The sequence below is a fragment of the Lontra canadensis genome, unplaced genomic scaffold, assembly GCF_010015895.1.
Source record: "Lontra canadensis isolate GAN:19392208 unplaced genomic scaffold, GSC_riverotter_1.0 scaffold66, whole genome shotgun sequence".
NCBI classification, from domain to species: Eukaryota; Metazoa; Chordata; class Mammalia; order Carnivora; family Mustelidae; genus Lontra; species Lontra canadensis.
Genome location: NW_022631060.1, coordinates 6837968 through 6860598, shown reverse-complemented (window position 1 = coordinate 6860598; position 22631 = coordinate 6837968). Strand labels below are relative to the sequence as shown.

At 59.6% G+C, this 22631-nt stretch overlaps 2 protein-coding genes across 3 annotated transcripts; both read left to right on the top strand.

Annotated features, from left to right (window-relative positions):
• The first annotated feature begins 5504 nt into the window (after positions 1-5504).
• CDK2AP2 (cyclin dependent kinase 2 associated protein 2) lies at positions 5505-7332 on the top strand. 2 transcript variants are annotated; one of them, XM_032879649.1, is made up of 4 exons: positions 5505-5823; positions 6132-6232; positions 6320-6452; positions 6809-7332. In XM_032879649.1, the coding sequence occupies exons 1-4, from the start codon at positions 5742-5744 to the stop codon at positions 6874-6876; spliced, it is 384 nt and encodes a 127-aa protein (XP_032735540.1). In that variant the 5' UTR covers positions 5505-5741; the 3' UTR covers positions 6877-7332. The 2 variants fall into 2 exon arrangements, with proteins under 2 accessions (XP_032735540.1, XP_032735541.1); XM_032879650.1 differs by lacking the exon at positions 5505-5823 and adding an exon at positions 5836-5965.
• Positions 7333-8510: 1178 nt separating this feature from the next.
• On the top strand, positions 8511-22038 carry PITPNM1 (phosphatidylinositol transfer protein membrane associated 1). Its single transcript, XM_032879641.1, has 24 exons — positions 8511-8694; positions 9656-9774; positions 11268-11482; positions 11570-11691; positions 11890-12114; positions 13591-13917; positions 13994-14089; positions 14171-14278; positions 15175-15236; positions 15337-15587; positions 15905-16094; positions 16195-16302; positions 16550-16707; positions 16794-16999; positions 17470-17640; positions 18306-18470; positions 18691-18839; positions 18946-19056; positions 19460-19576; positions 19755-19903; positions 19993-20142; positions 20233-20416; positions 20748-20876; positions 21528-22038. Exons 2-24 carry the CDS (start codon positions 9697-9699, stop codon positions 21789-21791), a joined length of 3735 nt encoding a protein of 1244 aa, XP_032735532.1. The 5' UTR covers positions 8511-8694; positions 9656-9696; the 3' UTR covers positions 21792-22038.
• The last annotated feature ends 593 nt before the right edge of the window (positions 22039-22631 follow it).

Genomic DNA, 22631 nt, shown 5'->3' with positions numbered 1-22631 from the left:
TCCTGCCTGTGTGTCCTCATCCCCATCAAGACCCCATGCCCATCCCTGTCTAACAATAAAGTATTTTGGGGCCTGGGGAGATGGCTTTCACTTCTCACTGGTATATCCTGCAGGACCTGGTCTTTGGCCCCCAGAAGTTAAGTCCTGGGCTGGGAGGCCCCTCAACTGTGAACTCCACCGTGGGCGGGGGCCCCTTCTGGATCCTGGGCCCATCAGAGAGCAAGTGTCAGGAGATGTCCCTGGAGGAGGAAGCGCCCACTGCTTCTCCCGGAGCTGGGATGCGTTGGGCCCCTCCTCCTGTAAAAAGGCCCAGGGTTACACATGCCCTAGCATGTGTGGCCAGATTTTTCTTCCCAAAATGTGACTTGTGTTGTATCACACTTCTGCTCCGGAACTGGCCACAACCTACCACCCCCATGGTCCCCAGGTTAATCCTGCTCCTGCTCCCAGCACCAGAAGGCTCTGGGAGGACGAGGGCTCACAGGGAGTCACACAGATTAGGACGGAGCAGAGGTGGGACTTCAACCCTGGCTCCAGGGCCAGCAGGACAGGGTGGCTCCGGGTCAGGGAGGCCCCAGGCCTCAGGCTCTCCTAGCTGCAGCAAACACCTGCTTGGCAGAGCGCAGCCTGACCTACGGCTGTGCCCACCCGCTGATGCCTGACCTGGTCGAGAAGGGGTGGGAGCTTTCAGCCCTCCTTCCCAGCCTTCACCATCACCACCGCTGCCAGGAAGGTAGCCTGGGGACTGAGGAGGCAGGGGCATGCTGGTGTCCCACCCAGCCCAGAGCCCAGCTCCGAAGTGTGAGGGTTGGCTCCAGCAGCCTCGGCAGCACTCCCTCACCCGGCAGATCCCAATTAATCCTAATACTTAATTATGGGATCTCTCCTGCCGGCCTGGCAGGCCCCAGGATGAGGAGGGCATGCGCAGGCCCCACGGCATCTCTGGGAGCTGTGGTCCTCCCTCCCTCCCACCACCCTTCGCAGGCCTGTACAGACAGCATTGCTGCCTGAGAAGATGTCTGTCCCCTCTGCAGGGCATGAGGGTAGTGACTGAATGTGCATCGGAGGAAACCCAGAATCCTTCTCAGGGTTTGCCTCTCACTGCCCCCTGGCTCCTAGGCTGGCAGGCTCTATGGTTGGGGGTGGGGGGCGGGAGGTGAGGGTGGGATGGTCCTCGTTGGCTGCTGCATTATCTGCCAGCACCAGAAGCATCCTCCTACCACAAAATGGCCCAGAAGGTCCCAACGATCTAACTGCTGGAGCCGGGACGAGGGCCGGGAGGGAAGAGAGAGGAGGCAGAGACTGTGCTGAGTTAAGAGCCCCTTGTCCACTTCAAGGGGGCACCAGTCGCCCAAAACCAGCACCCCTGCCAGGTGGAGCAGGCCGGAGCTTGGAGACCCTCGGATTTCCCCAGAGAAGCTGGAAAGTCAGATATACGTTAAGTCCCCTTCAAATAGTTTGACTACTGCCGACAGCATTTAATAAGGTGTATAAACCCTAAGTGCACATGAGTTTCACACGTGTGTGCGCCCACATAGCCACCACCCACATCATGATACGCCATCCACTTATTTTATTAGAACAGTTGTAGGCTTACAGAATTATCTTGAAGATAGTACAGAGAGGTCCTGTTCACCCTCCACCTCGGCCAGCTTCTCCTGTGTTAGTCAAGGATTCCCCAGAGAAACAGAACCAATAGGAGATACCTGTGTGTGTGGTGTGTGTACTGGGTATAAAGATATTTATAGCAAGGAATTGGTTCAGGTGACGATGGGTGCTGAGCTGTCCCAAGATTTGCAATCAGCAAGCTGGAGACCCAGGAGAACTTGGGGGTTCGGTTCCAGTTTGAGCCCGACAGCCTGAGAACCAGGAGGGTGGATGGTGTAGGTTCTAGTCTGAGGGCAGAGGATTGATGTCCTAGCTCAACAGTTGGGCAGGAGAAGTTCCCTCTTACTCAACCTTTTTTTTCCCTTCAGGTCTTCAACTGATTGGACAAGGCCCACCCACCATGGGAAGGGTCATCTTTACTCTGTCTGCCAATTCAATGGGTGATAATCGCACCTGGAGACACCCTCACTGACACACCCAAAATTGTGTTTGACTAAGTATCTGGGCACTCGTGACCCAGACAAGTTGACACTTAAAATTAACCACCATACACTATTAATATCTCATATTAGAATGGTACATTTGTCAGTTAATGAACTAACACTGACACTCTGTTATTAACTAAAGTCTGTATTTCATGCAGATTTCATCATTTTTTCCCTGATTATCCTTTTGTTGTTTCAGAATACCATCCAGGACACCACATTGCACGAGGCATAGTGTCTCCTCAGACTCCTCTTGGCTGTGATAGTTTCTTAAACTTCCCTTGTTTTCTTATGATCTTGGCAGTTTCAAGGACAACTGCTCTGGTATTTTATAGAACATCCCTAAATTGGGATTTGTCTGATGTTTCTCTCACGATTAGTCTAGGGTTATGGGCTGGCAGGAGGATGACCACAGAGGCGAGTGCCCTTCTCATCCCGTCAGATCAAGGGTGCCTACTGTCAACATGACATCACTATTGATGTTGGCTTTGATCATCTGGCTTGAGGTAGGGTTTGTCACGTTTCTATACTATAAAATTCCTCTTTTTCTTTCTCCCATAGTGTACTACCTTCTCTGGAAGAAAGTCACTATGTACAGCCCACACTGAAGGGGTGAGGGGTTATAATCCACTTTATTAAGGGCTGAGTATGAACATAAACTACTTGGAATTTTATATAGATTTGTCTCTTCTCCCCCTTCATTTATTCAAATACATATATATATATATATATATATATATATATATATATATCAGTATGGGCTCATAGATATTTATTTTGCACAAGTTATAATCCAACACTTACCTTTAAATTTCCAAATCACTCCAGCTGTGGCCACTGGGACCCCTTTCAGTTGACTCCTGTGTCCCTTTGGCATATACCCATTGTGGTGGCATTTGGGGTTTTGGAGTATGGTGGGTTCGGGGTTTTGCTTTTGTTTTTTTGTTTTTTAGCATTTTCTTACGTTGTGGCACTATAAGATGCTTCAGGATTATCTTGTGTATTTCCTGCCCCAGTCTTAGAATGAGCCATTTCTCCAAGGAGCTCTGGTTCATTTTATTGGAGAATGCCATTAGAAACCAAGATCTGGGTGCTAGGTTGCTTCTAGGCCCTCACAGCACAGAGGAGAGATGTATGTACACTCATCTGTGTATATACAATTTTTAAAATATTTCTGTATGCAATTGACTCTATCTGTGTCGAATAGGGTTCCTACTAAGATCTCCAGTTCCAACCCCTTATCACACAGATCATACTAGCCTCCTCCCCTTGCTTACCTGTCACTTCTCATTCCGGTGATGAGAACTCCTCCCTCCTAACTGACTTAATTTTTGATTCTGGTGGACGTGTGCTATGGTTTCAGAGCTGCTAACGCACACACCACAGGAAACCCCTTCACCGACATATACGTGCTTCCTTGCAGTTCCTCTGCATTCACTCTCTAGTCATCCACTCTTTCCCCCACCCAGTCATGAGGCTGTCTCATTCATTTATGATACGGCTGGTCCTTTGGTCACATTCTGTTCCATCCTGGGATCCCCTGACCTCCTCCATCATTTCTTTAATTTTGCCTACATTAGAGTTTACCCTTTATGACTAATGCTTAATATCGTGTATTCACCATTACAGATTCATACAAAAGAGTTCCACTGCCTTAAAAGAAAAAACATCCCGTGTTGCCCATTTAAGTCTATCCCTCACCACCCCTGGCAACCAGTAATTTGTTTACCTTATGTATACGTCTGTCTTTTGCAGAATGTCATACGGTTGGAATCATACAGCGTGTGGCTTTTTTTCAGACTGGCTCCTTTCACTCAGCAAAATGCCTGTGTCTTTTCATGGCTACACAGATGATTTCCCTCCACTGCTGAATAAATGGTCCATTTTGTGGATATATCACAGTTTATTTGTTCCTTCACCAGCTGAATGCCACCTCCCCTGGGAAGACTCCTGTGATGTCACCAAGCGGGCTCCTCTAAGTTCCAATGCATCTTGTACTAGTCTCCACACTGTCTTACTGGACAGTGTGTCTTTGCTTTCCCGTCTTTCTCTCCTTGAGACTAGGAGCTCCTTGAGAACAGAATCCGTGGCCAGGTTATTTCCATATCATCAGTGCTCGGCACAAGGCCTGGGATGGAGGATGGAGTCAGAAAATATCTGCTGGGGCGCCCAGCTGGCTCAGTCAGTAAAGCGTCTGCCTTCAGCTCAGGTCATGATCTCAGGGTCCTGGGATCCAGCCCCAAATCAGGCTCTCTGCTCAGCAGGGAGTCTGCTTCTCCCTCTCCCTCTGCTCCTCCCTCCTGTCCGTGCTCTTGCTCGCTCTCTCTAACAAATAAAATCTTAAAAAAAGAAAGAAAGAAAATGTCCGTTGGATGAATGAATGAATGAACGAATGTCCTGGAGATGAGGGAAATGCACAGACCTGGGGCATGAAGGGCACACAAGGCCGGAGAAGTTTCGAGAAGTCGCCTGGGAGAAAGGGTTAGTGTTTGGAGGAGAGTCTAAGGTCTGGGGTCGTGAGGAATGAAATTTGAGGGGAGGGGCCTGGATGGAGAAATGGACAGAAAAGAGCACAATGAAAACAGCTTCTTAGGAACTCATTTATCCATACAACAACACTGCGAGATAGTTATTATTAACGTCCGCATCTCGAAGACGGGGAAACGCAAGCGTACCGAGGTGGGTAACTTGCCCAGGGGGGAACCGCGGGTGGGGTGCTGTGAGATTCCAGCCATCACCCGGCGCGCTCACCCAGGACCGTCGGGTACAGGCCAGGCGCGCGGCGAGTATTCAACGAAGGTGAGCTGCTCCTGCTGTTGTAGGAGGCTCAGGCTCGGAGTCTCGGGGGACAGCTTGAGGGGTCTTTGAGGTCGCCCTCGGACCCAACACCAGCCTGGACGGAGGAATGAGGCAAATGCGAAGAGGCGCAGCTGTAGCGTCGGTGACGGACCCGTTGCCATAGGAACAAACGAAGGCTTCACGTGGGCGCATGCGCAGACCGGAGATCGGGGTGCTGAGCCGGTGAAAGGTGACGTAAAAGCGCACGGGGTGAGACGCAGGGCTCGGAACGTCAAAGCCTCGCGTCCTCCGGAACTCAGAGCTGTGGAAAGGCGCGCTCGGCGACGGCGGCGGCAGCGATAGCAGGCCCAGCTGGACCGACACCAGGAGATGCGAAGCTGATGTGCAAAGCAGCAGGAGCGGAACGTGAGGACGGCGCCTGCGCCGGGAAGAGCCCTCCGCGCGTACCGCGGCGGTCCAGACCCGGGTCCCGGCTTCCGAGGCCCCGCCTCTCGGGCCTTGGGACTAATCGGATTGAGAGCGCGCCGGCCCGGACCGCGAACTCGCCAATTGCGTAGGGCGTCAGCTACCGCCCAATCCGGAGCAGACAGGTGCGAGGTCCGAAAGGCGGAGGCCAATCAGCAGCGGTTGCGGCCTGTTGGGGTCGGTCTTGGCCAATGAGGAGGCCCGAGTGACATCCTCACGCACCAATCGGGAGTGAGAGAGGATTCGTGTCCGCCCGCCCTTCCGGCCTGGGCTCTATTTACCAGGGGCGTGCGGCCGGTTTACCAATCAGAGCGCGGCTGAGCGGCCAAGCAGCCAACCCCGGAGGAGCGGCCGGCCGGCGTCCGCCGCACCCAAGAGTTGGGGATGTCCTACAAACCCATCGCCCCCGCCCCCAGCAGCACCCCCGGCTCCAGTACCCCTGGGCCCGGCACCCCGGTACCTACAGGTGAGGATCCAGCTCTGCCCCTGCTCGCCTGCCCGGGTGGTCGAGGTCGCGACGAGAAGACGGCCTGAGTTCTGCACCCCCGGGCCTGCCGCCTACCCTCGCGGAGCATCAGTTTGCTGGCCTATGAAGTGGGCGTGGTCACGTGTGGGCTAGTTGGTGGAGCGCAGGGGGAGGGGTTTGTCCCTGAAGTTGAGCGCCGGGAGTGAAGCATCCCTTTGGAGGGAATCGGGCGAATCCGGTCGGGGGCTTGGAACGCTGGGGAGAGGCGTCCCAGCCCCGCGCTGACCTCTTACTCGCGCATGTTGCAGCCGGAAGTGTCCCATCGCCATCGGGCTCGGTGCCGGGAGCCGCTGCCCCTTTCAGACCCCTGTTTAACGACTTTGGACCGCCCTCCATGGGCTATGTGCAGGTGAGTGGGGGCGAAGGATTACGTATGGATGGGGACTGGAGGTCCCCTCGGGGCCCGAGCTCATCGCCCTGTCCTCTTTTGACATAGGCGATGAAGCCACCCGGAGCCCAGGGCTCCCAGAGCACCTACACAGACCTGCTGTCAGTCATAGAGGAGATGGGCAAAGAGATCCGGCCTACCTATGCTGGCAGCAAGAGCGCCATGGAGCGCCTGAAGAGAGGTAAGTGAGGCCTCCGGCCTCCACCCTCCCTGTTCGGGAAGCTAACAGGACAATCCCTCCTCAGGGAAGGAAGGACATCTGGAGGCCACTTGAGCCAAGCCTAGACGATGGCCAGTGTCCACTATCCAGAACGGTGTCTAGGATGGAATTAAAATTGAGCGAGTTTTCGGTGAAGGACCAGGACATTTGTCTTTAAATTTAAGGATTAGCCAAACCGCTCATTTCACTAGGCCCCTCATTAGATTATAGTCCTGGTCCCTTTCCCTGAAAGGGTGAGGGGGGAGGGGTTTTCCTCTGGAGGGTGGGAGTAGGACTGTGGAGGGTCGCTGTATGTTCCTTGCCCATCCCCACCTCAGGCATCATCCATGCCCGGGCCCTAGTCAGAGAGTGCCTGGCAGAGACAGAGCGGAACGCCCGCACGTAACAGGACGCAAGTCCGCCACCGCGTCTGGACCTTTCCTGGCCACTGCAGAGCACCTGCTTCTCCCTGGCCTTCACCCTGAGTTGCACTTCCCAACCTGGGCTTCCTGTCCTGTGTCCCTTGGTGGGTGCCCTCCAGGAACGAGGGGGCGGCTCTCACTCCAGTCCACAGCACTGACTGGGACTCTGTCAAGAGTCAGCAGCGAGGTCACTGTGAGCCCCACCCATGACCTGCCAACAGTGTTGATCCAGCTGGAGCTTGCTCTTTCTGTGGCCCCCACCACTCAGCACTTACCCAGGACTTCCATCACTTTTCCCAGACTCCTCCCTGAGCAGGGCCTCCGAAGGCCTGTCACCTCCCTGCCTTGTCTCCTGGGCCATAGCGACTCTTTTTTCAGTGTCTTTTGCTAAATACACCCTTTTTGTATAAATAAAAGATAATTTGAAGTTGTTCTCTCTACCTCTTAGTCTTTCTGAGTGTGGTACTTCTAAGCCAGGAAGAAATTGGGAAAGGGGAGACTTGGGGAGGGGAAAGGGGTGGTGCAGTGGTGGGAGAGAGAGGGTTACTGACCCTGGCCTTGCCTGGCCCCTGCTTTTCATTGACTTGGGTGGGGACCCTGACCTGCTCCAGCCCTCAGCCTTCCCAGTTTTAAGTAGTGGAAAGGGTTGAGCTCCCGTAGCTGAGAGCCCGCCCCTCCTACACGTGCTGCCACCAGGGGGCAGCGCAAGGCCTTTGCAGCCTCACAGCTGGAGGGCACTGTGGCCAGCCTGGGCCTAGAGGGTTCTTTGGATTGGCAGTCATGCTTGGCAGGGTGGAAATGTCAGTTCGTGTAAGGCAGGCCCTCACATGCCTTAATGCCCTAACGTCTTAAACTCCGAGTCAGCCCTGGGAGGCTCTGAATACATCCTGACCCCTCAGAGGAGAGGGGGTACTGCTGCCTCCTTCTCCCCAGCACGTGGGAAGCAGAGCCAAGGGGAGAGGACTGGCTTCCAGCAGGGGTGAGACCCAGCTCGGTGCTGCCATCCCAGCACCTACTAGCTGGCTGGGTGTGGTCCAATGAGCCCAGCCCTCAGGTGTCTCAGCCTTTGCCCGGGGTCTGGTTGGCCAGACTTGTGGACCCGGAAGGCATCAGTGGGAAGTCATGGGGCCCCATTTAGGGGCCAGACTGGGGATTCAGAGTGACTGCAACTCTCTACCTGAATGTGTAGCTGAATGACCCTAGAAGCCTGGGGCACTGGAACCCTGGCCCCTCAGAAGAGGCAAGCCTTAGACCAGCGGCTTCTTGCCAGACTTTGCAGGCTGGGGCATTTCCCCTACCCTGGGTTTCAGGTTCGAGGGCTGGGGAGAATGGGGATGGGGTCCTGCCATTTTTCCATGGCCCCCGGGGAGGGCTGGCCGAGGGTAGGGAAGGGAACTATGAGAGCTTAGGGGATCCCAAAGAGTAGAGGGAGTAAAAAAGCGCCAGCGATCAGAGAACTGCCTGTTCCCCGGCCGGCCGGCTTGGGTAAGGAAGGCGGGGGCCGCCCTCCGCCGCCGCAGCCGCGGGCGGGGCGGCCGGGACCCCGCAGGAGTGGGGAGGGCCAGCCGGGCCCAGGAAAGGGGCGGGGCGGCCGCAGTGACGCGGCGGGCCTCGGGGAGGGCCGGCAGGGGCGCCGGCGGGCGGACCCGGAGGAAGGTCGGGGCCATGGGCCCTCGCTGCGCCTCCAGAGGGTCCGGCCACTGCTGGAACCCGAGGCTGGGGCCGGGGGCGCTCCGGGCTCCGACCCACGACCCGTCCGCCCCCGCCCGTACCGGGTGAGGGGTGCCCGCCCTAAACTAGAGGTGAGCCGGGACGTTGGCGGGCGGGCCAAGAGCACGGCAGGGGACGGGGACGCCGGGTAGCAGAGGGAAGTGGGGACAATGGGGCCTCTCGCCTGTTCGCTGGGTGCGAGGTGGGGAGTGGGAGGGGTGCCCGCAGCGGAACCGGGGCGCAGGTGGGCGAAGCGGGTCTCCCAGGGTGGGGGCCGGTGGGATACCCAGTGGAGCCACTCTTGCCTCAGCCCGAAGAGGGGTCAACCCCGGGAAGGATGATGGGGTAGCTGCATAGACGAGTGCCAGGGGTCCAGGAAGGATGCTGAGGAGGGGAAGTCGAGGACTGGGCTGCGGGCCAGGATAGGGAAGGCAGATCTGGGGGTCGGAGGGGTTAGTTATGTGGTCCTGGAAGGTGGGTTCATATGCGGGGGGTGGGGAACACTGACAGACGCTCAGAGGAGGGGCGCACGGAACTGCTCTGCGGAGAGACACCCCGGGGGACAAGGTTCTAAATGGATGTCCGGGAGTGGGGGACATGCGACCCCGCCAAGTGGGGGAAACGGGGTGCAGGGGGCGGACCCCCAGGGGCTGGTCGTGGAAGGCGGGCCAGGAAGGAGGGAACGGTGGCTCCTGGGGGTGGGTCCCCGAGAGATTTGGAGGGGGCTTGGGCCACGGCCACGGCTGGAGAGGCGAAGGTGGCCCGTTAGCCGGCCGGCCCGCGCCCGCCGTTCCGGGGGGCCCGCGTCAGCGCGCGGTTGCCATGGCGACGGGCGGGCGGGGGACGGGGGCTGCGCGGAAAAGAGGTCAGCTCTCAGCCTCGCTGCGGCTCGCGGTCCCCGGCGGCGCTGGCGACAGCGCTGGGCTCGCCTCTGCCTCCCGCGTAGCGGGCCCAGGCATGGGGTCCCGCGGCCCGAGCCCTCCCGCCCGCGCGCAGGGCTCAGGGCCGCGCGCCGCCGCCCCGCACTGACTGCCGCGCCGTGCCCTGCGCCAGGCGGAGCGGAGGCCGCGCGCGGCCGGCCGAGCACCTTCAGGATGCTCATCAAGGAGTACCACATTCTGCTGCCCATGAGCCTGGATGAGTACCAGGTGGCCCAGCTCTACATGATCCAGGTGAGGGCGGTGGGAAGCAGGAGACCAAGGGGGCCACACTTCATGATGGGGTAGTGGCAGGAGCGCGCAGGCCGCACCTGGGACGAGGGGTGGGCCCAGCTCAACCCCCATCAACCCCGCTCTGGGGCTTGCAAGGACTCAGAGCCTAGGGGAGGACAGAGAAATCCCCCTTCCAGTGCAGGGGGTGGGGAGGGGATGGCTGTGGGGAAAGGGGCAGAAGGGCCTAGTGGTGCCTCCCCATCCCCCAAGTGTTTGGCCCCTGGTTGATGCTCAGCCCACTTCTGATCTCCTTTAATCCTCCTTAGAATCGTAACCCCTTGCGGGAGGGAAAGGAGTGCATGAGCAGGCAAGAATGAGAGGCAGGGAGCCAGGAAGGGTGCCAGGTGGTAGAGAAGCCTGGGAGGGGGGTCCCCAGAGGGTGCACGATCCTTACAACCCCAGATGGTCAGGGAAATGGGAATAAGGGTCAGACCCCAAAACTGTGACAGAGAGGGGCAGGCAGAGACCCAAGAGGGTGAGGTAGGGGTCCAGGCTTGGGAAGAAGAATGCAGCGGGGCAGGCTCTCAGGGAGGGAAAACGGTTCAGAGCCTCAGGGAGGCCTGTGTTCCCCAGAAATGAGGGTTAGGGTCTCAAGAGGCAAAACGGCCAGGATCTGGCCTCAGAGGGTTGAATGGGCCAAGTTCAGGCTCCGGAGCTATAAACAGGCAGGATATGAGTGCTCTCAAGCTACAAGGGGTGTGGCAGGAGCTGGTATTGGGGTCCCAGAGAGGGAGGGGACTGGGGTCAGGTTCTCAGAGAAGTGCAGATCCCCTTTACTCTCCTGGATTCTTCCAGGCCACCCTCCCGGGCCTCCTTGCTGCCCCTGGAGCACAGGAGGCACACTCCCGCCTCAGAAGCTTCTGTTGGCATCCCCCCTGCCTGGAATAGTTCCCCCCAGCCCCCATCCACACCCCACATCTACCTCCCCCATTTCAAGTCATATTACATTCACACTGTCAGATCACGTTATCTTCTCCATGAGGCTCTCCCTGATCATCCTGTCATAATCGTAATCCCAACCCGATATCCCTGACCCTAGCCTACACTTCCTTCTTCCCATAACACTTACCCCTTCTAACATACCATATCCTTTGCTTCTGTTAAGTTCCTCTCTGAACTGGGACGGAAGTCCCACAGGACAGGCAGGGATCTTTGCTTTGTTCCTCAACAGCAGATCCCAGTTAATGTAATCCCAATATGCCTGGAACATAGCAGACAATCACTACGTGAATGAGTGAGTGCCGGGCTGCAGGCCCTATGGAGGACTGGACAGCAGCTGTGATCCTGACCTCCGGGAACTGCAGGGGACCAGGGTCAGGTTTCGGGGAGGTGGAAAGGCTGTGGCTAGGGCTCTGACACTGTGCAGGGGGCCAGGCTGAGCTGGGTACCTCCGGGAGCTCAGCGGGGGCTGAGCTGCCCTTTCTGCTCTGCCCACTCCCCCCTTCCTGGTGCAGAAAAAGAGCCGGGAGGAGTCAAGCGGTGAGGGCAGTGGTGTGGAGATCCTGGCCAACCGGCCCTACACGGATGGGCCCGGCGGCAGCGGGCAGTACACACACAAGGTGTACCACGTGGGCTCCCACATCCCAGGCTGGTTCCGGGCACTGCTGCCCAAGGCTGCCCTGCAAGTGGAAGAGGAATCCTGGAATGCCTATCCTTACACCCGAACACGGTGAGTCGGGGGAGGGCAGGCCTGGAGTGACAAGGAGAGCAGCCCTGGTGGGCACAGTAATGACCATCACCCCTGCCCTGTGCCCAGGTACACCTGCCCCTTTGTGGAGAAATTCTCCATTGAAATAGAGACATATTACCTGCCTGATGGTGGGCAGCAGCCCAATGTCTTCAACCTGAGTGGAGCTGAGAGGAGACAGCGCATCCTGGGTGAGGTCCAGGGCCAGTGGGGGGACTCCGAAGCCCCTCTCAGGCCACCTGCCACCTCAGTGGGCAGCCCCTGACAAGCCGCAGGCTCTCTCCTAGCCTCGGCTTCCTGGCCATGGAAGGCTGTCCTCCCTATCCCAGGGCAGGGAAGGTGGGGAGGGGGCTGGTGTGACCCAGTGCCACTGGAACTTCTCCCTCTAGACACCATAGACATTGTGCGGGATGCAGTGGCCCCAGGAGAGTACAAAGCAGAAGAGGACCCTCGGCTGTATCGCTCGGCCAAGACTGGCCGAGGACCGCTGGCTGATGATTGGGCACGCACAGCGGCCCAAACAGGGCCCCTCATGTGTGCCTATAAGCTGTGCAAGGTTGAGTTCCGCTACTGGGGCATGCAGGCCAAGATTGAGCAGTTCATCCATGATGTCGGTGAGCACCCCGTCGCAGGAGGCTCCCTTGACCCAGCATGCGCCAGACCCCCCCGTGTTTGAGCCTGGAATGCTCCCAGGCGACTGGGGACGCAGAAGCAAAAAGGCATCATTTCCATCCGATTTTGCACTGAAGCAGAGGGGAGCAGCCCAGCCCGGCTGGGGTTCGGGGGGGGCCTGGCCTCGAGGCATAGGTAAGAGTCAGGAGGGCAAGAAGCTGGGGACATGATCTCTGAGGTCCACGCGGGCTCTGACATCCAGAGAGGCTGCTTTTCATCCCTTAAGCTTCCAGGGTTCTCCAAAGTTCTGTGGACCAAGGGAGACTTAGAAACTGTCAAAAGGGTCAGCAGCCCTAACCAGCAACACACACAAGTACAGACTAAGCCTGGGGCTCTGCCGCCATTCTTGGGGTCCCTCCCACTCCCAGCTCCCACGGCTCCATGCTCTGGCCCGGGATCCAGGAGTCCTGTTTCTAACCCCACGGTGCCTGCAGCTCAGCCCCACCTGTCCCCCAGCTCTGACAGTGGGCTGCCTGCTGGTAGGGAAATCCTCGGATGGAGCGTCCAGGGGTCTGGGCTCCATGGGACCTCCAGTGAGCTGCTTCCGGTCTCTGCACCTTAGTTCTCCCTTCTGTGAGCGTGCAGGAGGCTGGGCCAGGCATTAAGAACTAGGACTGACTGAGCTTGATCCACGACATGGGAGGGGCCTGGCTAATCACTTAATCCTGCCAGGATTCCTTTAACCCCCGTGACACCCCTGCAAGGTAAGAACGCTAGTCCCATTTTGCAAACCAGATGAGGAAATTTAGCTTAGAGAATAGTAAGAGGCTCCGTGGCTTGCATTTGTAAAAATACCAGAAAGCACAAATAAGAAAATGAAACCATCCACATGGAACCGCTGGTAAGATTCTGATCGATTTCCTTCCAGAAGTTTATAATTATAACCCAACCATTATTAGTTTATCTCCTAGGTATTGAAGTTTCTAACTTTATTCCTCTGCTCCAGATGAAAATACCCCAGAATGGGTATCATCTTTCGCTACAAACTTCATTAAGTACCAACACTTCCATTAACTATTAACACCTTCATTAACTATCAACAATTTCATTAACTGTTAATGCCTAGTTGTCAACTCCTCTGAAGAAGTCAGCAGGCAGCTAGTGAGAAAGGCAGCGAGAAGCCTTGGTCCCAGCTTCCCAGGTTGTCACCATGGGGTTTGTGCTCAGAGTGGGGTGTCCAGAGGGATAAAAGAGGCAGGGATGGAGGGAGGGGGTGGAGCCAGAAGACAAACGCGCCAGTTTCTATTCCCATCTCCTGGATGGCCCTCACCCTGCCCTACCTTTTGGCTCCGGGTGGGCGGTGTGCCCAGGGCAGCCATGACCGGTGGAGAGGACCGGGCTTGTGGCTACCCCGTGGCAGCGGCAGAGAAACTCAGACTCGAGGGAGCAGTACGGTTCTGATGCCTGGGCACTTGCAGGTCTGCGACGGGTGATGCTACGGGCCCACCGCCAGGCCTGGTGCTGGCAGGACGAGTGGACGGAGCTGAGCATGGCCGACATCCGGGCGCTGGAGGAAGAGACCGCCCGCATGCTGGCACAGCGCATGTCCACGTGCAACTCAAGCAGCGAGGGGCCGGGGGCCCAGGCCCCAGGGAAGCCTAGCGTCGAGGCCCGGGCTGCGGCCAGCCATGCCGGCACGCCCGACGGGCCTGAGGCACCCTCCGGCCCTGATGCCTCACCTGATGCCAGTTTCGGCAAGCAGTGGTCCTCCTCCTCCCGCTCCTCCTACTCATCCCAGCACGGAGGTGAGGCTGGGGCCCAGAGGCGGGAAGGAGCCACCCTCAGGCCGGACGCCCAGGCTGAAGGGATATGGCCCTGCAGGGGGCGTGTCTCCCCAGAGCTTGTCTGAGTGGCGCATGCAGAACATCGCCCGGGACTCCGAGAACAGCTCCGAGGACGAGTTCTTTGACGCCCATGGTCAGCACCACAGCCCTGCCGGGGGTGGCGGTGTCCCTGAGCGCTCCCACTGCCCCGTGACACAGCCCCTCGTCCTTTCAGAAGGCTTCTCGGACAGTGATGAGGTCTTCCCCAAGGAGATGACCAAGTGGAACTCCAATGACTTCATCGACGCCTTCGCCTCCCCCATGGAGGCCGAGGGGACACCAGGTAAAGACTGCCGGCCACCAGCACCCTGTATGCCTTGGACGCTCCGAGAGCCACGCGGTCTTAAGCTTAACGGGGTCCTGAATCAAAGTCAGTCCAGAGAGGGTGCTCACAGTGAGTGGAGGAGGGGTGGATAGATTGATGGTTAGGCTGTATTCCAAGTTCAGACAGAGCCCAAAACGTGAAGGAATTAATCTGGAGTCCAGGAAGGCTTCACGTGGGAGGTGATGTCTAAGCGGGAATTTTTATTTTTTTTAAGATTTTATTTATTTGACAGAGAGAGAGAGACAGCATGAGAGGGAACACAAGCAGGGGGAGTGGGAGAGGGAGAAGCAGGCTTCCCGCCCAGCAGGGAGCCTGATGCAGGGCTGGAACTTAGAACCCTGGGATCATGACCTAAGCTGAAGGCAGACGCATAACAACTGAGCCACCCAGGCACCCTGTCTAGGCGGGATTTTGAAGGATTGGATTAGCTCTAACAGAACTTTCTGCAATGATGGAAATGTTCTAGCTACTGACCACATGTGGTTTCTAAGTGCTTGAAATGTGGCTAGTGAGACCGAGGCGCTGAATTTTGTACTGTACTGTATTGTATTTTAATTTATTTCAGTTTAAACAGGCACACGTGGCTGGTGGCTACTGTATGGGACAGGGCAGGATTAGAAGGAATTTTCCAGGCCAACAAGCATTGTGGGGAGAAGCATCCCTGATAGTAGCAGGACCAGCATGTGCAAAGGCCCAGAAATGTGAAATGACCCATGAGAGCCTGATGAGGGAGGACAGAGGAAGATGGGGGGTTTGCTTGGGCAGACAGCAAAGCAGGGGTATCTGGAGTGCCAGATGAAGGGAACCCCACAGGGCTCCTCAGCCTCCTTCACTCGCTTCCCCATGTCCTACAGACCCTGGAACTGAGGCCACCAAAGACACTGGGGATGGGGCCCGAGCACCCAGGGACTCAGAGGTGAGTTTGGTCAGCTACCCCACATCTGCAGTTCTGCCCCTCCCTGCCCACCAGGCAGGCTACTGGTCTGACACCCCTGGCACCCCACTGTGCCCCACAGGGTCCAGATGGAGCCGGGGAGCTGGGGGCCGAGGCATGCGCAGTCCACGCCCTCTTCCTCATCCTGCACAGCGGCAACATCCTGGACTCGGGCCCCGGAGATGCCAACTCTAAGCAGGCAGACGTGCAGACCCTGAGCTTGGCCTTTGAGGCTGTCACACGAGTCCACTTCCCTGAGGCCTTGGGCCACGTGGCACTGCGTCTGGTGCCCTGCCCGCCCATCTGCGCTGCTGCCTATGCCCTTGTCTCCAAGTACTGGTCAGGGGTTGAAGGGTGGGGGACAGCCAGGGTCTCCAAGGTGCAGATCGCATGGGGCTCCCGGGACCAAAGAGGGCCCAGGAGGAAAGGGGGAGGAGGCCAGGAAGCCGACCGCTGGGCCCGTCACCCACCCAGCCCAACTCCAGTTTCTAGTCAATGGTTCCGCCACAAGGGCCCCTTGGGTGCTGTTGCTTCCCACAAAGGCTCCCCACAGTGCTAGGACTTGCCACCAGGCCAAGGGGACTTGGAGGGGGGCAGTGGAGGGGCTAGAGGCCCTCCTACCCACCCACCCACCACCCCTCCTCCCACAGCCTGAGCCCCTACAGCCACGATGGCGACAGCCTGTCCCGCTCCCAGGACCACATTCCATTGGCTGCGCTGCCACTGCTGGCCACCTCGTCCTCCCGATACCAGGGCGCTGTGGCCACTGTCATCGCCCGCACCAACCAGGCCTATGCTGCCTTCCTGCGCTCAGCTGAGGGGGCTGGCTTCTGCGGGCAGGTCAGGCCTTAGGGATGTCCCTGGGAAGCTTGCTGCTGGAGCCCCCCATCTGCCGGCCTCTGCTGCAGCCCCTCCTGAGGGCGCCACTCTCCCCACACAGGTGGTGCTGATTGGAGACGGCGTCGGCGGGATCCTGGGCTTTGACGCCCTCTGCCACAGTGCCAGCGTGGGCACGGGGAGCCGGGGCAGCAGCCGCCGTGGGAGCATGGTCAGTGGGGCCAAGCCCTGCCTGCTCGGGAGGCGGGTGTCTCGCCAGCTCTAGGTCTCTGTCCCCCGCAAAATGACTTCTCTTCAGGCAGCTCCCCTGCTGCCTTGTGCCGTCCCCTCTTGGGCTCTGCCCCGAGTTCTTTCCTGGAGGCCCTGTCAACCTCCAAGCCTCTCTCCTCACTTCCAAATCAGTAGAAATTGAATCGTCTCCAACCCTAAGGATATTTCTGTCCCCTATTTTTGTCTAGACCAATGAGCTGCTCTCCCCGGAGGTCGGCCCAGTGCGGGACCCCCTGGCAGATGGGCTGGAGGGGCTGGGCCGGGCCAGCCCAGAACCCTCAGTCCTGCCTGCCCAGCGCACCCCCAGTGACATGACCAGTCCTGAGCCCGAGGGCCCTCAGAACAGGTGACACGTCTGTGCCATAACCCACGCCCTGGGCTCGTGTTGGGCTGTGGAGGCAGTGGCACTGAGCACCCCTCCCCCCGCCCCAGCCTGCAGGCAGCCCCCCCAACCACCTCCTCCGGGGACCCCAGGCGGGCAAGCACAGCCTCCTGCCCACCTGCTGCCACTTCTGAGGCTCCCGATGGCCCCACCAGCGCTGCCCGCCTTGACTTCAAGGTCTCCGGCTTCTTCCTCTTTGGCTCCCCGCTGGGCCTGGTGCTGGCTTTGCGCAAAACCGTGATGCCCGCCTTGGAGGGTGAGCCCTCGGGCTGGGGGTGGGAGCCGCACCTTCTTCTCCATCTGCCCCCCCCCCAGCTCTTTTGTCCCCCGTGAGATGCTGGCAGTACTGCCACACCCCACTGTACCAACTAAGATGCTGGCTAGAGAAGGGGAACCTGAGGCCCAGAAAGAAGGGACTTGCCAAGGCCAAGTTTCCCGAAGTGCACCAGGAGGAACTCAAGCCCATACACGATGCTCCACTTGAGAAGGGCTCTGACAGGCAGGGAAAATACGTCATCCCGAATCACGTCAGCAGATAAAGGGTCTGATCTCTTCTTAGCCAAGACACCTGTGTCACTTTCCCGGGACCCTGGTAACCTCCCGGGGAGTGCAGTTTGGAAAGTGCTGGCTCTGGGTCACATAGCCCATCAGGTGCTGCGTCCCACACCCCCTGCCTCCCAGTATGCCCAGCTGAACCGCCTCCTTTCTTCATCTTCTGGGTTCCAGTGGCCCAGATGCGCCCGGCCTGTGAGCAGATCTACAACCTCTTCCACGCGGCCGACCCCTGCGCCTCCCGCCTTGAGCCCCTGCTGGCCCCCAAGTTCCAAGCTATCGCCCCACTGGCCGTGCCCCGCTACCAGAAGTTCCCCCTCGGAGATGGCTCATCCCTGCTGTTGGGTATGCCCCCAGCCAAGATAAAGGGGAGAAGGAGTGGGGAAGCAACCGGGAGGGATGGGAATGGGCTCCCCTCCCCCAAGAAGACATGAGCTGGTTCCTCCATCATTGATGAGCTCTCATGTCACCAATCCCCAGACCACGGAGGCCCTTTGTGAGGTCTGGATCCCCAAGACCCTCTGACATTCTCTGCCAAGAAGCAGGGGGCAGTAGTGATGGCTGGGCTAGAGAGAGGAGCCAGTGGTGCTGGGGAGCTAGTGTCTGGGAACAGCCGCAATGAGGGGGACTGCCGTATCTGCGTGGAGGGGTGCACAGCTTGTCCATATACACTTGTGTTCACGTATCATCGTGGGGCACGTACCCATATGCATGCGAGTGGGTACCCATGTGGCCCCACGAGACGAATGGGCTTGTGCCGGAGCGGTGGAAGCAGACGTTCTAAAAGGAATACAAATGGGCCGTCAGCAGGAGCTAAGAGGAGACAAGGCCCCCACTCTTCATTTCCACCCAATTGTGGGGCACTTCAGCCTCAGCCAAGACCTGACCAGGGAGGGCTGGCAGGGGAGATGGTGTAGTGTGGGGGGCCAAGCTGCCTTGGAAGCCCTAGGTAGGAAGACAGGAGGGCAGCCTGGCTCTGACCGCTGCTCAGGTTGGCCCATATCCCCCAGCTGACACTCTGCAGACACACTCAGGCCTCTTTCTGGAGGAGCTGGAGATGCTGGTGCCCTCAACGCCCACCTCTGCCAGCGGTGCCTTCTGGAAGGGCAGCGAGTTAGGCTCCGATCCAGCGGCCCAGCCGGCTGCCCCCAGCACCACCGGTGAGGTGGTTAAGAGTAAGTCAACCAGCCACCCTGCCGCGGGGGTGGCACTTCTACCTCCGGAAGCCCAGCTGAAACAGCCTTGCCCTGGGATGAGAGGGCCCCAGCACCCAACCTTGGACTTGGCAAAGAGCAGGCTTGGCAGGAAGGAGGGAGGAAAGAGCACCCGGGGGCCAGACACGTGGGCACGAGGTGGGAGGCCACCCCTGACTCACTGCCCAACGTGGCCGTGCAGTCCTCGAGCGCTGGTGGGGGACGAAGCGGATTGACTACTCACTCTACTGCCCCGAGGCGCTCACCGCCTTCCCCACCGTCACGCTGCCCCACCTCTTCCACGCCAGCTACTGGGAGTCGGCTGATGTGGTGGCCTTCATCCTGCGCCAGGTGGGCTCGGGGATACGGGGTGGGAGATGAGAACTGGACCGGGGGAGCCGCGGGCCAGGGGAGGTGCAGCCCCAGGTTCCCTGTTCACGTGGCCCCACGCGCACAGGTGATCGAGAAGGAGCAGCCGCAGCTGACGGAATGCGAGGAGCCGTCCATCTACAGCCCGGCCTTCCCCAGGGAGAAGTGGCAGCGCAAACGCACGCAGGTCAAGATCAGGGTATGTGCCCTGCCCCTCGTGTCCTGAGGGGCCAGACCCTGCTGTCTCTCCCCAGCATCCCCGCCCAGCACCTTCCCGGGTGCCGCCCCGCCCCCCTGTAGTCCTGGCCCCGCCTCCTCGGGCCTCAGCCCCGCCCCTGGAGACTGGGAATCTCCTCCCCTTTCTTCGGGAATTGGGACATCCGATCTCCCCTCTCCTACCGAGCCTCACCCTCTGAATCCCGTCCTGTCACGGCTCCGTCCCCTGGGAGCCGCAGTTTACACGCACCCCCAACCTCAGGTCGGGTCGGAAAAGCGCCCACCACTTGGGCCTCGCCCCTGCCTGGGCGCGAGTCCCCCACAACAGCTCCTCCGGCATCCCTGTCCCGGCTGGGCTGCGGGCTCACGCCGTCTTCTCCCGCCAGAACGTCACTTCCAACCACCGGGCAAACGACACGGTCGTGTGCGAGGGCCGCCCCCAGGTGCTGAACGGGCGCTTCATGTACGGGCCCCTGGACGTGGTGACGCTCACAGGAGAGAAGGTCAGGACACGGCGGCCTGGGCCCCGGGTACACCCGCGCCTGTCGAGCCGGCCTCGCCCACAGGGAACTCTTGGTCCCTCCACCCCCAACGACAGCCCGCCCAGACCCTCCTCCACTCAGGGTCCGGGGGTGCGTGGGGTTGAGGCCCACGGGCCCTCTCGGCCGCTCTCCCCATCAGGTGGACGTCTACATCATGACGCAGCCACTGTCAGGCAAGTGGATCCACTTCGGCACGGAGGTCACGAACAGCTCCGGCCGCCTCACCTTCCCAGTGCCCCTCGAGCGCGCGCTGGGCATCGGCGTCTACCCGGTGCGCATGGTGGTCAGGTGAGCGCCGGGTGGGCCGGGCTTCCGCGGGCTGGGGCTCTGCCAAGCCTCGCCTGCCCCATGCCGCTCACCCCATACGTGGGCCACAGGGGCGACCACACGTACGCCGAGTGCTGCCTGACCGTGGTGGCCCGCGGCACCGAAGCCGTGGTCTTCAGCATTGACGGCTCCTTCACTGCCAGCGTCTCCATCATGGGCAGCGACCCGAAGGTGCGCGCCGGCGCTGTGGACGTGGTCAGGTAGGAGAAGCCCCCCCTCCGCCCCCCATGCTGGCTGCTGTGACCAGCCGCAACCCCGCCCGTGGAGCTGACCTCCATCCCAACCTGCAGGCACTGGCAGGACGCCGGCTACCTGATCGTCTACGTAACCGGCCGGCCTGATATGCAGAAGCACCGGGTGGTGGCCTGGCTGTCGCAGCACAACTTTCCTCACGGTGTTGTCTCCTTCTGTGATGGCCTCACCCATGACCCACTGCGCCAAAAGGCGATGTTTCTGCAGAGCCTGGTGCAGGAGGTGAGACTGGGAAAGGGAAGGGGGAGGGGAGGGTCCGGCTCCGCCCCCTCCCTGGGCTATAGGACTTGCAGAGACCCACCCGGTCCCACCCCCACAGCCCAGGACCCTAACTGGCTGGAGAGGGCCCTATGGCCCGGCCTCCTAGTGGTCTGAGAAACCCCTAGTCCTCTCTACCCACTAGGCTAGCTCAGGGGCCTGGTGGCTAGCTCAGGGGCCTGGAGATGGGACCCTGTGGCCCCACCTCAGTCCGACGAGTCCCGCCCTCAATACCCTCTAACTCCGGACGCTTGGCAGATGCACCAGGATGGTTGACTGGCCTCTCCCAACACAGGTGGAACTGAACATTGTCGCTGGCTATGGGTCCCCCAAAGATGTGGCCGTGTATGCGGCACTGGGCCTGCCCCCGAGCCAGACCTACATCGTGGGCCGCGCGGTGCGGAAGCTGCAAGCTCAGTGCCAGGTGAGGGCCGAGGGAAGGCGGGGACTGGGCGGCCGACAGGCAGCAGAGCCTGGGTCCCAGGCCACCAGGACCACCTGTGCTATGAAGCACCTGAGGGGACCACTCTAAAAGAGCCAGCTGGCCTCAGGGGACTGGGCTCCTCCTAGGATAGGGACGTGAACAGCTTGGAGTTGCTGGGCAGGCCAGGATGGATGACAGAGGCGGAGTGTGCCCAAGACCTTGAGCGCTGGTTCCCTCTGGCTTGGCCCTGGGCATGGACCTTGAGCTTTGTGAGCCCCAATTTCCTGTCTGTAGAACGGAAATGCTGGACTGGCACCAAGCTCCCCAGCTCTCAGGGACATCACAAAACATGCACAGGGCTGAAAACAAAGCAAGCGGTTACTGAACGTCGGTTGCTGTTCTTTCCTACCAAGACCTCAGGAAACTGAAGGCCAGAAAGGGGCAGAGTGAGGAAGAAAGCCAGGGCGCTCTGGCTGCCAATCTGGGGTTCCAGCTGCTGAGAGGAGGCTCCGGGTCAGACTGTGCCCGGCCTAGAATGCTGCCAGCACTGCCCCAGGAGCCTGCGCGGTGGGGGTGGGGGTTCCACAGGCAAGGGATGCATGTGAACCTGAGACCAGCCATGCCCTCATCCCTGCCCACTTCTGCCCACAGTTCCTGTCAGATGGCTACGTAGCCCACCTGGGCCAGCTGGAGGCAGGCTCCCACCCTCATGCCCCCACGGGACCCTCCAGGGCCGCCCTGGCCAAGAGCAGCTACGGTGGGGCTGCCCCCGTGGACTTCCTACGCAAGCAGAGCCAGCTGCTTCGCTCCAGGGGCCCCAGCCAGGTGGATCGTGAGGGCCCGGGGACACCGCCCACCACCCTGGCCAGAGGCAAGGCCCGGAGCATCAGCCTCAAGTTGGACAGCGAAGAGTGAGGCCCGCACTGTGGATGGCCCTGAGTTATTTATTCATGGACGCAAGGGGCCCAGGTGGCACATGCCAGGGATTGGGGGGCCCTCGGCCCCCCCAACCCCACAAACTGCATCTTTCTCTGCCCCTCAGTGTTACTTCCCTTTCATGTCGGGGGCACCTAGCCTCGGTGGGGAAGAGGGAGCGGCAGCGGCCCAGAGGCTTTTCCAGCGTGTGTAAATCTATGGAAATAAACCACCTGTAACCCACTGACCACTCACCTGCCGGGCACCGCAGCGCAGCCGAGCCCAGGTTCCAATTTGATGGGGACACCGAAGGGCCCAGAGGGGCCAGGATGCGCCCAGGGTCATAGCATGGGTTAGGGGCAAGGCCAGGGTGGGGGCCCGGGCCTTGGAGGTCTTCTGGAGGATTCTGTCCTCCCTTCTACATGAGGCCTCCTCCTGTAGTCAGGCCACTGCACCCCACCCTCCCGCCCTGGGTCAGCCCTTTAGTTCTCAGGGGCCCAGACAGCTTCTGGCTGACACCTCTGCCTCCAGAAGCAGAGACCACGGGACCAGAGGCTGGAGGGGAGCTACGCTAGGGGGCCCTCCCGGCTGTGCCTCTGTCTCCCCCTGAAGACTGAAGGCCCCCAGGCACTTGGGCCCTGGCCAGCAGAAAACACTTCCTTTGAGACCGAGATCCTCTTCCTCATCTCTGTTGGGGACACTGAGGCCTAGATAGGTCTTGGAGCTGGTAAATGGGAAGCTTGGATCAGAACCCCAAGCCTCTGCCTCCCCAAACCACCTGAGTACCAGGAAATGCAAGGTGATCAGCCCGGCTCCCCCAATGGATTAGCTCGGCAGGTC